Genomic DNA, 17,170 nt, shown 5'->3' on the forward strand with positions numbered 1-17,170 from the left:
AGAGGTCAATGAAGCACAAATTCCAAGGGCACATGTCCTAAAGAAAAAGTTTTATATTATTCTTTGTCAAAAGGCTTCTAGAAGAGGCCTTTGATCATGGCATTTGGCATTTACAAACTTACTGGAGAGCAACCTCATCATGAGACATGTACACTTGGCACTTATGCACCTATTTTGAGATGTGCCCTACCTCATTGACTTGGCATTTTATTATCATTTGAGGTGTTTATTTCTTGAAGAGTGCTTTGCACATGAAGAAGACAAATAGCTCTTTTATGCACTTGCATAAGCTCCAATTTTGAAGAAGATGGCATGTGGCATCACATTCATTTTGCATCCTTTATTTAGTATTTTGAATGAGCATTTTGGTTATAGAAAGCCCACTCAGGCATTATTTGGCTATTTTCTAGTATTTTCCTTGGACAATAATATATATATATATATATATTATGATTGTAAAAGGAGTTGAGCTCAAACCTATATAATGATTTTCTCTCTCATTCATTTATAATGGCTGGATTTGGGAGAAATCCCTTGGAGCTCAATGATGGGATGTGTTTGGAGGATCAACAGAACAATCTTTTGGGTTGAGGATATATTCTGCATCTTTATTGCTATTTTTCTTGCTGCAATTTTCTTAACAAGTGCTCACAAAGTAAGAACGTGGTATACTCCTTCCATTTCCCCTTATGTTATCAGTACAGTGATGTTTATCATTGCATTTATTTCTCTATTTTTGGGTTAATGCATATTAAGCATTATTCTTGATAGGCGTAATATTCTTGAGTGTTGAACATTATCTACTTGTAATATCCTTGGATATATTTATGCAATTTGGGACAGCAAGCAGACAGTCGATGTAGCTTGTACTTTTCAGCCACATCATTATAATCACCTGCCTTTTAAGCCTTGATTTGACCACATGAACCTAATGATAAGGCATCAAGCTTTGGTCCATCCATCCACTTTCTTTTATTTAAACTCACTAAACTGTTTTGCTACAATTTTCTCTCCATTTCTCCTTTAAACAAATTGTGTAAAATTCTAGTAATCCCAATATAGGGTAAGACACCAAGCTTTGGTTCATCCGTCCACTTTCTTTTATTTAAACTCACCAAACTGGTTTGCTACAATTTTTTCTTCATTTCACCTTTAAACAAATTGTGTAAAATTCTAGTAATCCCATTATAGGGAAGACCCCTTGAACAGAAGGCCAGTTGGCCTTCATTGTGAAGAGGTTTGGTGAGGTGCTAATGGCCTTTCCTCTTGGTATCTCTAAGTCCTTGCTTGAGCCTTAGGACTTTATCTAAAAGTGAGGGTTTGAAAGGTAAAGTATTAGCTGTTGCAAGTTAATGTTTCAGATTCAGACCTAAAGCTGAAAGTTCATAGGTAATAGATCCAGGAAACCCCAAGGTCGAGGTGATATTTCTGAAATTGTGTACGAACAGAAATTTCTACAAATTTGTTTATATGCATCTTTATATGAGTATGCCATGGTTACCCCCAAGTTCCACAAATATGTTGCAGTCTCATAAACTTGAAATTGTCCTTCTTTCTCTTCGTGAGAAATAAGAACCTTTAAAGAAGCCTACATTTTAATATCTTAATATTAATTATATGGCATTCTTAATCTTTTCTCCAAGGCGATTAAGGTATCAAGGGATCCGTACTACTTGCGGGTCTTTACTCTTAACTTTAGTTGCTTTCAATTTTTATATTTTAACCTTCAATTGGAGGCAACTGCGATCTCTTGACAGTTTGATTAGCTTTACTGTCAGCCTAAACACACCTTCCTTCCCGAGGCACTAAAGGCAATTTGTCTATGTTATATTACAAGCATGGCTGCTTCCAGGTGACTTCGGATGGGCAGGTAACATAGTGAGTATAGCAACTCCAATAGATTACCATTGCCCATATTCCCTGTTTCCTAGAGCTCCATGGTAAGTTTATATACAGTGTGATAGTTGATGTCCTGCCTATATGCTCCAAACAGCTATTAATCTTGAGAGTAACGGCTCAGTCAAGCCAAGATTTGCTTGTAGTTGTAACTAATCTGCAATATCTTGACAGATATTTTGGTATGCTATTGCTCTGTTTTAAGTAGCAGTTTTGATTCCATGCGTGTCTACACCTTGGCTGGTCATTGAAGGTTATGAACCTCGGCGACTGATGATTTCATATATATAATCAATGACCTTCAACCTTCAAAGACCAGCCAAGGTGTAGACACGCATGGAATATATGCACATTACATTGGAAACTCCCCTTCCATAAGCTTAAACTTGATGCAGCGTCCAAAGGTCATCCCCAAAAAGTTGGAATTGTAGGTGTATTATAAAATCACCAAAGAGATACAATTTCTCTTTATGCACTAAATATATGATAAGCTTCTACTTTGGCAAGGCAATTGCAGCAAAGGAAGAGCTTAAGATAGCGTGAAATCAACATATAGGATGAATTTAGGAAGAAAACTCAAAATTAATAATAAATAAGGTTATGAAACTCCATAATGAGCAATCTAAAGCTAGTTTTAAGATTGACATTGTGATTCATGAAATGAGAGAATTAACAAAACTGTTTCCATTTTGAATGTTGCAGAGAGACATACTATGATACATGAAATAAAATCTATTAGTGCAATTATCATGATAAAGCGCTCAATGATCAAGCTGGGACAAAAGTGAGGAGAACAAAAGAAGAAATATTCATGAATTTTGTAGCTTTATAATAGAACCGAACATCGACCAGCTTTTGAGTAGTTGCTTGTAGTGGCTATCTCTTTTAGGCATTATCATTTAGGGGAAAAGAATTACGATAGTCGCGCTTGGCATTGTAGAACCACTGAAAAATCAAAACATTAACAGAAAGTCTATCAATTATGTATAAAAGTTATCTGTTTCAGGTGCATGGATGAATGGTGCAGAGATCAGGTCTGAGAGACGTTGATATCACCTATACTTGATGAAAATGTACTATTCTATGCATGGTGATACAATAATTATTTTACTTACTAACAAAAAGAAAACAATAAACAACACACAGAGAAATAACAATGATGCGAAAAGTGCTGACACAAGTTTTGATGAAGTCAAAGAATCAAGTATAAGATTAAATTGCTCACCGATGAAGCACAAAATTGACCTTTCTTGATATTGACAATTTTCCCTGTCTTTGCTGCAGATTCAAGAAGATCTGTCTGTGCCACTAACAAAACTAAATCAGAACTATACCAAAGTACTGTGCTAAGTAGAAAGAATTATAGAGGTACAAGAATATAAACATTCTCCCTCATCAGAGAGAACTGAGCAACGTGCATTCATTAAAACAGAAATTGACCATGCACTTATTTGACAACAGTGTTTACTATAATCATATCCATATAGTTTACGTGTTTTTGTTTATATTGGCAGGAAGAATCACGCTATTACCGAATGGCAAGAGGAACCAACCTGGCGACATAGAAATGCCGGTATTTGAATGATATCTGCAATTCTGCCAACAGGCTCACACTAGAAGTACCAAAGAAATATGTCAGATAAAGATCCAGTCAGCATAGCTCTGATAACTCTTCTCTATAAAAGTTTGGTGAACTACGATCTATGGATAAACTGGAATTCCCAATAATAATACAACCAAGCAATAAAAATCCTCGGAAACTGACTGAGCAATGGAAAGAAGATGCTTCCACTAGCCTTCAAAGCATCAAGGCAGACTGCAGAAATCAAAAGATGATAGATTCCTTCAAATTACCAATTTGTGTTGAAAATGTAACTAGGTTTGGTCTTCATAATTATCATTGTACTTGTATCAATATGTATTTCATGTAAAAACAAAAGAAGAAAAGAAATTACTATTATTATTTTATTTTCTAGTCAAAGCATGTTCTTCATGCTTGTAAGGTTATTTGAGTCAAAAGAAAAATTGTCATGAGTCAAAGAAATATTATCAAGTCAAAGTCCCATTTGGACTATTTGTAGGACAGAAAAAAATCATTTTATTTGAGTCAAAAAGTCAATTTTTTCATCCACAAGACCAAGTCTACCCTCCTCAACAAGTTGGCCTAGAGAGACAGCTATTCGACCACCTGGACTTGTATAAATACAGTGCAATTCGACCTCATTCATCACCAATTCATCACTTCGATTTTTGTGCCAAGAAAAGAAGGAAAAACCAGCGAAAGTCAAGGAAGAAAGAGTGGAAGTCAAAGGAGAGAGAGCAAAGGTCAAAAGAGAAAAAAAATCATAATTTAATGCCCTAATTCTGTTCGCACATGTGAAATTTCAGACTTGCTACAGGGCCAAAACTTCAGAGATACTGCAGGTCCAAATATTCCAGAGTTTGAACAGTTTTTTTGAGAGCTGTGACCAGCGTTGACTTTGACTTGGTTGAATTAGGCTTGAAGGAGGGCTGACTTGGGGCTTTTGTGGCAGTCTTGGCATTGGTTTTTGGTTCTTGGATATATCACTTTGAAGTGATTCTATAAGAAGAGGATTTGTTTGAGTTTTCCCCCTTGTGGGGTTTTGCCCTGGCTTGGAGCCTACATCTTTGTGTTCTTTCTCTCTTGTGATCTTCATATTTTGCATTTTTCGGTAATTGCTTGATGAATAGAAGATAATATAAGTAATAAAAGCCAACAACATTCACAAGTAATTATCAAGTAAGATAAATCACCCCTAATCTACAAGCATATTGATTTCTCAACAATTTGTACCCTTGATACTATACAGATTTGTAGTTAGAGAGCACTTCATTAGGAACGGCATTACTCATACTCAAAATGAGAATTACAAAGCCAGAGCCCTCTCAATATCATGTCATCCAAACAACAAAAAGCAAATCAGTTCAGAAAAAATAGCAAGGCCAATTTCAGTTATCAGAATATGAAGAATACAGAGGTCTGATAGGGTAGCATGAAAGTCATTAGAGTCTGTAGTGGCTTTCAAGTTTATTCATGTATGTGCTGTATGTTGATTTTTTTGTGTAGCCCTGGGAGGTATTCCTGTATGTCTACAAGTCGGCTCAGGAAGAAGACAAGTTAACCCAGAAAGAATTCAAGTTGGCCAACCAGTGAAGAGACGTGTCCCTTGGGTTGTCACACCCCCTTTGACAAGTATAAATCAATGTTTTAAGACTCCGACTCCGACTCCGACTCGGCCGAGGATCGACTCCGACTCCAACTCCGACTCGGTAATGACTCGGCCGGCTTGATTTCAATGACTCGGTCGTTGTAAAAAATACATTAAATATTTATTTTTTTTATAAAAAAACATAATTTTAAACATAATTTTAAAGATTTTCATTCATGTTTCCAAACACACAGCATTATAATATAGATGGAAGACAACATATGATCAAAGTAGGCTCATGAACCAATCCATTATATCAAAATGGTACCCAATGGCAATACATAGTCAACTGTCATACATGATCGAAGACTCAAAACAAAAAACACATAACCAAGGAGGCTAGAAATGGCCTCTACAACAAAAGTAAACTGTGACGGTGACCAGACTCCAGTACTAGTACTACAGTACTACTGGGCCACTGGCTAGTAGCTACTGTCAGAGGAGCCAAGATCACGTCGATCAATCTCTGGATCATCATCATCAGAGTCAGACAGGGGGCCCCATGGCTCCTCCTCATCATCATCATCCCCAACTGCAACTGTAGAAGTGGTACCACTAGCAGGCTGTGCAACTGCAGCAGATGCAAGCTGAGATAGAGTAGATATGCGGCTGCGCTTCTGTCGTGGCTGAGCAGAGGAAGCACCTACAACTGGAGTCCCTGCTGGCTGTGAGACTGAGGCTGGTGGATTGGAATCTTCATTCAACTGAATAGGCTGAAGTTGAACAGCATGTTCAAGTTCAACTGATGTCTCCAGATCTAAATCTAAATCAAGATCCTCATCAGGATCAAACTCTGCTGGACAACTCTCCACTACCCAATCTGATGTTGGATCAATGTCTTCCAACACAATGGGATCTGAATCCGGTCTTTTGTTCAGCAAATGGTTTCGTTTGAGCCGGAGGTTGTATTGGACAAAAACTAGATCATTTAACCGTTTTTGATCCAAACGGTTTCTCTTCTTTGTGTGAATCCTCTCAAAGACAGCCCAACTGCACTCACACCCAGATGCACTGCAAGTTTGACTCAAAATACGAATTGCAAACCTTTGCAATTCAGGACAATGGCCACCAAAGGCCTCCCACCATTGTGCTGCAAAAAACATAGGAGTGTAATGAGTTAGCTCAACAAAATTACAAATTATATCTAACTTTCAAATTAAAACGATTTAACAAACTTTAAAAAAAAGTAAAACTATTAAGAATTTGAAAATTGAAATTTGTGTTTACCTGGCTCATCTGCTTCTCTTGCAATCTTTGCTAGGTTCTTCCCAAAGGTACCTGCTGCATTGCTGAAGATATTGGCCTGTCGGTGTATCTCTAGCTGATCAGACTCCAATGGGATCATGCGTTCAATGCAATCAACTAGTCCATCTCTGACCTCCCCCGTCAAAGCTCCTGACTCCTTAGCTTTATAATGATACCGTGGGTTCAAAAAATATCCAGCTGCATGTATAGGGCGATGGAGTTGATTGTTCCATCTTTCATCAAGGATTGCCCAAATGGGCCCATACTTTGCCACTCTATCCTTGTATACCGTCTTTATTTGCTCCTTTGCTTGATCCATAGCCTCATAAATGAAGCCCATAGCCAACCTTTCCCCATCCACCAACCGCAACACCTTAACTAGTGGCTCAGCAAGCTTCACAATCTCTGTTGCCTTTCTCCAAAAAGTTTCTTCATGGACTTTCCTTTTCAATTCTTTGCCTTCTAGTTTGTTAGACCAATTGCTTTGATTCCATTCATCACTGGAAAACATCTTTTGCAAGTTTCTATGTTGGGAAAGCATAGATTGCAATGTCAAAAAATGTGTAGCAAATCTAGTGATGGCAGGCCTAATAATATCCTTGCCCCCAGTGTGTTTCCTCATGAGGCTCAAAACCAATGTATGATTGTAGATAAATTTTGTTATGCTTTTAGCATGATCTATAGTGTTTTTGACCCAATCTAATTTTCCAATATCCTCAAGCATGAGGTCTATGCAATGTGCAGCGCATGGGGTCCAAAATATGGTCTTGTGTTTTTCCTCTAACAGTTTACCAGCAAGAACATAGTTAGAGGCATTATCTGTGATGATTTGAACAACATTAGCCACCCCCACCTCCTCAACAACCTGATCCAATAGCTGAAACAACAAGTGGCCATCTTTTATCTTATTAGATGCATCAACTGATTTTAAAAACATGGTTCCCTGTGGGCAGAAGACAAGAAAGTTTATGATGGTACAGTTTCTTTGATCAGTCCATCCATCTGACATAATGGTACACCCTGTTCTTGCCCATGAGTCCCTGAACTCTTGCAAATACTCATTAATGGATTGAATTTCTTTCTGCAAACGAAACCCCCTTAGCTCATGCATAGTAGGGCCTTTGAAGCCTTTTCCAGCAGCATGTATGGCATCATAGGCTCATAATATGGTGAACGAGCAGCATTAAAGGGGATATCAGCATCATACCACCATCTAGCTATGTAATCACAAGCAGTCTCCCTCAATTCTTTCTTCCAATGGTCATCTAAAGTGGGCTGCATTTGAGTTTTACTAACTTCAGGACCATGTGCATCTGATGGAGAGGAGGGAGTGAAATAACTTTTGATAGTCACATCACCCTTTTACAAATTCATTCTACCCTTTCCCTTATCTTGAATAGAAGCAAAAGAGGGAGGAACATATCGGAAAGGGTTGGATGCCTCAGTTTGAGGGATAGAGGAAGAACCCTCAAAATCATAGTGGGGGTTGGTAGCCATCATTTTTTGTATCTCCCTCTTCCTCCCAATTTCAGCCTGTATGTCTTTTTGCCTAGCCTTATCTTCTTTAAATTTCTCAAAGCTGGCCAACAAATTCTTTCTAATCTCCCCAATTTCTGGTGAGGTACATGGGGTAATTTGGCCTCTAATCCATGCCAAGTGTTGTTTCAGCCTATTAATGCCCCCAGGACCTTCCTTAATTTTCCTATGGCAAAATTTGCATTGCATTTGACTATCAACCATTTCAACATATGCCCAAGCAGGATCTCTTGCTCTAGGTGCCATTTTTTGACTAGGAAATGAAAGCAAACAATCTGAAAATGACAAAAAAAAAACATTGATTCAATGTTCATTTATTTGACAAAAAACACTCTCTAAGCTTTCTAGATATGCACCTAAAATTTACTAAGCAAAAACAGATTTATAGAGGTGGAAAAAAATACCTCCAGGCACAAACTGCCTCCTCAAGCTTGCTCCAAGAATCAGCTCCTCAATGCTGCTCCAAATGGCTGCCCAAGAAGCTCCTCACTCCAGCTACAATGCTCCTCCAAGACTCCTCACTGCTGCTCCAAAACAAGCTCAAGAACTGCTCACTAACTCTCAAAGAAGACTCTCACTCAAATGCATAAGACTGCTGTGAGTGAATGAGAGCACTTGGGTGTGTTAAATAGGGTTTGGGAGGGGGAAATGGACCCCAAAAATCATTTAGCATATTGGTATAACAGTTTGACATCCAAAACAAACATTAAACATTTTAAAAATCCCAAAAAAATCAATTTTTTATTGTTGTTTACGTGTGGAGGGTCGTCCCATTGTGACTCGGCCGAGTCATATCGGAAACGGCCGGGTTGGCCGAGTCATGGGTGACTCGGCCAACCGGACCGTTTCCTAGGCCGGGTCACTCTGCCACCTTTTGACTCGGATCAAGCCGGTCGTTTCGGTTTCGAAACGGCTGTTTCTTAAAACAGGGGTATAAATAGATGATGTGACGACTCATTTGATGACCAAGCATGAGAAAGTCTTTCTCTCATCCTCATCACCATTCTTATCTCTTTGGACAACCGCATGTGTGAGGATAATTCGGAGCAGAATGGAGTTGCAGAAAGGAAGAACAGGACTATTGTTGAAGCAGCCAGGGCGAATGTCTTCAAAGGAAGAACAGGACTCCTCAAAGGGCATTAGGTAAGATTACTCCGGCGAATGTCTTCACCAGCAAGAAGCCTAAGGTGAATCATTTCAGGATATTTGGGAGTTTGGCATACTGCCATGTACCCGAAGAAAAGAGGAAGAAATTGGATCAAACTGCAGAAAAGCGATATCTTGTGGGATATAGCGAGAATGCTAAGACATATAGGGTCTATCTTCTGGTGAATAGGAAGATCGTAATTCGACGGGATGTATAGTTCATGGAGGACAGAGCTTTCAGGAAATCCCGAGAAATGCCTTCTGAAGAGCAGTCAAGGGATGATCCATTGGTCCAGCCACTTCGACCAGCAGAAACCAGCACTAGTGCTTCTCCTCAAGATAAAACTCCAAAGGTATCGCAACAAGTGGAGTCTAAGGAAGAGCAGGAGCAATTAGATATACCCACTACCAGTGGAAGAACGAGCTGAGAACTTCAACAGATACTATGGGATACAGAGGAATTCGTCGGTGCATCCAGGAATGAGAAAAGGGACCGTAGACAGCGTGACAGATAAGAAGCTTTGGTGGCTTAGGTTGGAGAACCCTCTAGTTTTCAGGAGGTCGTTTAGCATCAAGTATGGGTAGATGCTATGGTGGAGGAATACAATTCCATAATGGTCAATGATGTCTGGAAAGTGGTACCTAGGCCTCAGGACAGGTCAGTTGTAGGTTCGAGATGGATCTACAAAGTCAAATACATTGCAGATGGCAGTGTGGAAAAATACAAAGCCAAGTTTGTGGCTAAGGGGTATGCTCAGAAGGAAAGGATAGACTACGAAGAAACCTTCGCCCCAGTAGCTAGGTATACTTCTATTAGATCCGTGATATCCCTTGCAGCACAGATGGGGTGGGAGATTCACCAGATGGATGTCAAGACTATGTTCTTGAACGAGGTGATAGAAGAAGAAGTATACATTGAACAACCAGAGGGTTTTGAGACTCATGAGAAGAAATCTCATGTATGCAGGTTAAATAAAGCCTTGTATGGGCTTAAACAAGCACCTAGAGCATCGTACAGTCGAATTAATGGATACTTGCAAAAGATGGTATTCATCAAGAGTGATCCTAACCTCTACTATCTGGTTGTAGAGAATGAGCTGCTAATCCTAGTGTTATATGTGGATGATCTTTTTTTGACAGGCTCATCTAGGCTCATCAAAGATTGCAAGGAAAATCTAGCTATAGAATTCGACATGAAGGATTTGGGACAGATGCATTATTTCCTGGGGTAGGAAGTTTGGCAGCAGAAGGGTGGGATTTTCCTTAGACAAGGGAGATACATTACAGAGATTTTGAAAAGGTTTAGAATGCAGGACTGTAGACCTATGGCTACTCCAATGATTACCAACTAGAAGAAGATTGATGCATCCGAAGATAAAGAAGTTGATCCCACCTTGTACAAGTAGCTCATAGGGTCCCTGATGTATCTGGTCAATACCAAGCCAGACATTTGTTACGCTATCAACACCCTCAATCAGTTCATGGTGGAACCAAAGAGGGCACACTGGGCAGCAGCAAAGCATGTTCTCAGATATATACGAGGAACAGTCGAGCATGGACTAATGTACACCCAAGGCAATGACATCAGGCTGAGTGGGTTCACCGACGCAGATTGGGCTGGAAGTTTAGTAGATCATAAAAGTACCTCTGAGTATTGTTTCAACAATGGATCAGGAATGACCTCCTGGTGTAGTAGGAAACGGAAATCCGTAGCTTTGAGCTCAGCTAAAGTTGAATATATGGCAACTAGCACAGCTTCGTGTGAAGCCATATGGCTTAGGAAATTGCTTGTGAATCTATTCAGGAGAAGGATGGAAGCGACCAATATTTTGTGTGATAATCAAAGTTGCATCAAGCTCTCTGAGAATCCAGTTTTTCATGATCAGTCGAAGCACATTGACATCAAGTGTCACTTTATCAGAGACTGTGTCCAACGAGGGGCAGTACCATAGTTGCGGGGGAGCGCCCCCCCCCCTCGAACCCGCTCCCGAATCGCGCTCCCGCTCGGGAGCACGCTCCCGGAGCGATTTTCGGGAGCGCGCTCCCGGAAAAAATTTGCGCTCCCTGCCTTTTTCGAGAGCGATCGCTCCATCGCTCCTGGAGCGATTTTTAACGCCCAAGAACGATCGGGGAGCGATCGCTCCCGGGCGTTATAAATCACTCCGGGAGCGTTTCAACGGGTGCGGGAGCGATCCGGCAGAAAAAATTTCCGCGGACGCCAAAAAAAATTGAATTTTAAAAAAAAAAAAAAAAAAAAAAAAAAAAAAAAAAAATTGGTTTTAAAAGCCCAATGGGCCTAAAAAAGTTTCATTGTCACTTCATTAAGCAAGAGTTTGGAGCAAGAGCAAGAGCAAAGGAGCGAGGAGCAAGTGCTGAGGAGCGAGAAGCAAGTGCCGAGGAGCGAGGAGCAAGCCTGCAAAGGTAAGTAACTTAGTAATTTAGTTAGTTTAGTTAGTTAGCTAGTAATTTAGTTAATTTAATTTAGTTTATTGAGTTTAAAAATCATGAATTTAAATTAAATTAATTAATCTCAATAAATTGAATTAATTTGCAGATTCAAGAATCAAAACCCTACAAACATCAAACACCATGGACCTGGCTATATTTCTTGGCATTTTCCTCTTCCTGATCCCTTTTATGGTTATTATGGTGCTGGAGAGTAGGAAACGGAGGGGCCAAACTGAAGAGGGGGATGAAGAAGCTGGAGAAAGTAAAATTGGTGAAAACCCCGGTGAGGAGGAGCTGGAGGAGGGTGAACATGCCCCTCAAAAAACTAAACAAGACCAAACTCCATTGTGGAAATAAGTTAACAGGGTTGAAACAGGGAGAGGGGGTGGAACCACTAAATTTCATTGCCCCCATTGTCACACTGATTACACAGGTTCATACACCCGTGCTAGAAGACACCTCTGCAGGAAAAGGCCACGGGATGGAGACAAACAAATAGGGATCAAAACTTATACAGCGATGTCAGCAGCGGATAGAGCCAAATACATAAGGGAAGAGGAGGAAGCCCAATACAAATCAAAAAAATCAAGGGGTTTCTTTGAACCAAGCTCACAATCACAAAGAACTCCTTCAGCATCCTCCCAAGGCAGTGGATATGGAGGCACAGGGTCATCAACTTTAAGGCGTAGAACCATATCAGATTTCCTTGATGAGGGGTGTAGGAATGATGTGGATTCAAAGGTTTACAGGTTTCTCTATGCATGTGGGATACCATTCAATGTTCTTCGCTCACCTTATTGGCACGAAATGGTTTCTGCCATAAATGATGCCCCTAAAGGATACAAGAGCCTTGGGTATGACAAGGCAAGAACAGTTGGCCTTGATCATGAAAAAGCAAAAATATCACATTCTTTGAATAGAATGACAAGTTCTTGGACTGACCATGGGGTGTCCATTGTATCTGATGGATGGACAAATGTAAAAGGCAAGCCATTGATAAGTGTTCTTGCTGTGTCTGTTAGTGGTCCCATCTTTCTAACTGCACATGATTACTTAGACAAGTTCAAGACTGCCATCAACATTGCAGAAGCATTACTTGAAACAATTGAGCGTATTGGCCCATAAAATGTCATCCAAGTCATCACTAATAATGCTCCTAATTGTAAGGCAGCGGGAGCAATTATTGAGCATAAATACCCCAACATATTTTGGTCTGGATGTTTGGTTCACACATTGAACCTTCTGTTGCATGATATTGTCAAGAACAAAAATGAACAATACCAATGGATTGGTGATTTGTACAAGAAAGGCAAACAAATGATAAAATTTATTACAAATCATAGCAATACCCATGGAATTTTCCGCAGTCACTCGAGATTGGAGTTGTTGAAGATTGCAAAGACCAGATTTAGTAGTTATTACCTCACCTTCAGGTGCCTTTTGAAGGTAAGAGAGGCATTAGCTAGCATGGTATCAAGTCCACATTGGCAGGTATTAAAGGAAAGGGCTACAAATGTAGCTGACATGGCAGGTTTTGAAATGGTGGAGGAGGCCGCTCTTGATGGGCAGTTTTGGACAAGTGTGAGGCAGGTATTGGACTTCACCAAGCCAATTTATCACATGATTTGGTTTGCAGATACAGACAAACCAATGATTGGCGAAGTGTATGAGCAAATGGATACCATGTTGGGGGAAATAAAAGACATTGTTCATAATAGAGATCCCAACTTGTACAAACTGATTCATGATTGTGTGTGTGAACGGTGGAATAGGCTTAATCTTCCACTACATTGCTTGGCGTATATCCTTACGCCAAAATACTACTCTACATCTTGGTTGGGCCAACCTGCAGCAGGGGGTGGGGTTAGGACCTGTTGTCGCACAGATTGTCACGACAACGCTCAGACCGGGGGCTGTCACCTTGATCCCTGATCTCTCGGTTTAAGCCTGTCTCCCGTGGTTAAGGGGGGTAGACCCTAAGGGATGATGAAGACCAACTGTGGACAAGTTGGGTTGGGAGACACGAGAGAAAACAAGCACTTATTTGATTTTATGAAGTTAATAGACCAGTGCCTTGTAGAGTTAATGGCTGAAAGATTATCTATCAAATGCTGCGGAAAGATGAACTCATTAACAATCATTTAACATCAGATAACTCAAGCAATGCAAGATATTCGATAAACGCACAATGCTTTAATAGTGATCCAGCGATTAAAACTCAATAACGATATTCCAACGATTAAAAAAAAATTCGAAAGATAAATGCTTTTAACAACCACGTAATTTCATATAGCTAATCTTTAAATGATCATTCAAGCATCTTTAACCACATGAAAATGATAAACATTAATCCCACATCAAAAGTCTAGCCTCAGCAGAAAAGATATTTCGCAAACATGGCAAATCCCATAGCCAAGACTTAAACTGGCAAAAAAAACTTTCCCGAAATATTTTTTTATTTTTTAAAATTTAAAAAAAATAAAGCGAAACTAAAAAAAATAAAAAATAAAAATAAAAGTAATCTAAAACTAACATAATCTATAAACTAAAAGAACTTTTTTTTGCCTTTTTTGATTTTATAATTTTTTTTATGAATTTTTAATAAAATAAAATTTAACTAAACTATAACAAAAATAAAAATTAAATCTAAATCCTAAAATAAAACTTAACTCTTTTTTTGTCTTTATGAAATTTTTATTTTTTATTGATTTTTTTATTATTGTTTAAAATAAAACTAAACTCTTTTTATTTAAATTCTAAATGAAACTTAAATCTAAAAATAAATAATAAAAAAACAAAAAAACTTTTTATGATTTTATTATTTATTTAATTTTTATGATTTTAAAATTCTAAATGAAAAGCTAAAATCTAAGTTAAGAAAAAACAAATGGAAATCGATTTTTTATATTTATCTAAATCTAAACAAAATTAAATAAACCTAAAATTAAAACTAAAGGTTAAAATCTAAATATTTAAAATCAAAAAAAAGAAAATCAAAATCCTGAATTTTAAAATATGATAAAACTAACATTAAAATTATATAAGCCTAAAAGTAAGCTTCAGATCTAAAACTAAAGACTAATCGATAATCGATGAAACAAAAATAAAACTGTCCAAAACTAAAACGAAAAATGAAAAATCAAAACGTCTAACCCACACATATAAACAATATAACAGAGAAAAACTTATGCAAATCAATTTTTGTTTTGGCTGTAGTGTGTGCAGGTTGAAGGTTTGACAGCGGCAGCAGTAAAGCCAACTGAAAGACTGCGCGCAGCCCATTTTTGTCTTCACACACACAGCGTAAAATCTGTGAGAACTATGCGATTTACAGTCTTTGACGGCGGAATGCAAAATCGTGGATGCAGCCAGCAATTTGGATAGCAGATGAGAAGACAACGATTTGCAGCGGATGAGGATACGGAGCTGAGGGAAGGTCGCAGGTGAGGAAAGATAGCAGAGATGCGTTGAAGCTGCCGGCGTGAGGAGAGGAGAGAAATGGCAGAGAAAATGTCTGCGTGAGGGCTTGGTAACGGCTGAAAGTTGCTGCTGCGTGGGGTGGATAGAGCCACGATGGAGCTGAGGATGGCGTGAAGACTGCGTGGAGGAGTAAAGCCAAAAAAAAAAATTTAAAGTGTTGAATGACAGCGATGAGAGGTCGAAACAGCAGCTGCGTGACAGTTTAGGAGAGGCAACAGGACTTTGCGTGAATATGCTGCAGGTTGGATGTGGGGGAAGTGAAGAAAAGTAAACGCAGATTGGATTTGACGCTGGCTGTATGGTAAGCAGCAAGGGTTTTACCCAGTTCATAAAAAAAATCTTCGAGAACTTTCTTCCTGCAATAAAACCCTCCAGATCTGAAAACAACTGATATTTGAAACCCTTGGACCGCAAAATAGTGTAGATAAACCTCGGAAATCTTCAGAAATCTTGCAACCTGGAAAGGAAAATCACCCAAAAAATAATATGCGCAAGAAACGAACCTGAAAGCCCTAAACCTAGCTAAAAATTTACAGTATTTACAGATTTAAGGCTCTTTAGCAGCGAGATTTGTCAATAATCCACAGTTATATTTTCAGAGTATAAGTTTAATGTAAGACGCTTCAGAAAACCCTGCATCCATTCATTAAAAAAAAAAAAATTTCGAATGATTAGCCCGGGATCAAGAACTGGCTGGGCTCTTTTAGAAAACACAATCCGGGAGTTGGCTGGTTCATCCGAGAACTTCCCCTAACGCCCAGTAATCTGAAAAAAGGATTTCCTGCACAGCTTAAAATCAACCATTAACATAGAGGGAGAAAACAATAGTGAAACCCCGATCAAATGGAGATACCTGCCACTATATTTCAGAATCTAAACTATCATTCAAACCCCAAAGATCAGACAAGATACCTGTGCCTAGATCAATCTTCATTAAGCTATCATCAATGGCTGAAAATAAAATTATGCAGAAAAAATAAAACAATCTTACAGCATTTTCAGAAGAGTAACACCAGCAAGATTTTTAACCCCAAAGTCTTTTTTATTGCACAAAAATGACTACAAGAGAGCTTTCTTTAGCACCTGACTCTCAGATCAAATCCATCTCTCAAATGACCCCTAGCACCCTATTTAAAGGAAAATTTCCCAACGGCTAGTTTGAGTGATCCATGTCAAACTAATCTCGACCGTCGATGAGGATCAAGATATTTCTTAATCTCATTCGTCGAATTTTTTTAAAATTGAAATTCTACATTTATTTACTCAAAAATATTATTTTATTATTTTTAAGTTTTTATTTTATTTAATTATTTTTTATTTATTTTTTTTATTTTTTATTTTTTATTTTTTAAATTTTTATTTTTTAGTTATTTTTTTAATTTTTATTTTTTATTTTTATTTTTATTTTTTTTAATTTTTAAATTTTTTTTTAAATGGATCCTCGAACTTAGCCTTTGTAAAAATCACCTAGGACCTAGGACTTAGGACTTATGAGGGGATTAAATCATTTTCTAACCCTCAAGACACTTTACATCATGACTTTTACAATTTTACATCTAAAGGGGAAAAACCCATTTGACATAGACCCTCATAGACCACCCAGTTCTGCGACACAACTATAATCTAGCAGATCAACATACTAGGATTCTCCTAAGATTCTAATGACAAAATCCATTCCGGCTTTGGGGTTAGGCTGAAGGAAAACTCTGCCGATCATGGATCGATGAGACGAAAAACCTTCCGGAACGTAGATTATCACTAGAAAATTAGGTCCACCTAGGCAATTTACATACATGACTCATATCTGCTAAGATTATTTACAACTCACATATGCAGACTGAGTTTACAACATAGATTGATCAAGTCGACGATGACTATCAAATGGCACGGACATGTCGATTAAGCGCTATCCCTTTTGCGAAAAAAGGGGGTGTATTGCTATGGGAAGTTGACACGTAGTGGTCAACAGGACCAAACCCCATTTAGATCTAGAGGTAACTAAAGGATATTTGGAAGCATTAGAAAAGTTGGTACCTGACAGGGAGGAATGTGCCGCTGTGCGCTTTGAAATAGACAGATACTTCAGTGGCACTGGTTTGTATGGTAACTTCCATGCAATGGACGACAGAGATAGATTTGATACTCTCACATGGTGGGAAACATATGGCGGGCATGGACTTTTGCCAAAA

At 38.6% G+C, this 17,170-nt stretch overlaps 1 protein-coding gene across 3 annotated transcripts in view; it reads right to left on the bottom strand.

Moving 5' to 3' along the window:
- Positions 1-17,170, bottom strand: part of LOC149238917 (2-dehydro-3-deoxyphosphooctonate aldolase 1-like) — a 459,022-nt gene that overhangs the window by 341,475 nt on the left and 100,377 nt on the right. For all 3 annotated transcript variants that reach the window (XM_089373239.1, XM_089373240.1, XM_089373238.1), the window contains exons 5-6: positions 3,450-3,509; positions 3,122-3,196 (exon numbers count right to left, since the gene is read on the bottom strand). In XM_089373239.1, coding sequence (XP_089229365.1) covers positions 3,122-3,196; positions 3,450-3,509 — 135 coding nt within the window. The remainder of the gene's footprint in view (positions 1-3,121; positions 3,197-3,449; positions 3,510-17,170) is intronic.

This window comes from Pinus tabuliformis, chromosome 8 (genome assembly GCF_031772625.1).
Source record: "Pinus tabuliformis cultivar Carrire ecotype Pingquan chromosome 8, CPIR1, whole genome shotgun sequence".
NCBI classification, from domain to species: domain Eukaryota; kingdom Viridiplantae; phylum Streptophyta; class Pinopsida; order Pinales; family Pinaceae; genus Pinus; species Pinus tabuliformis.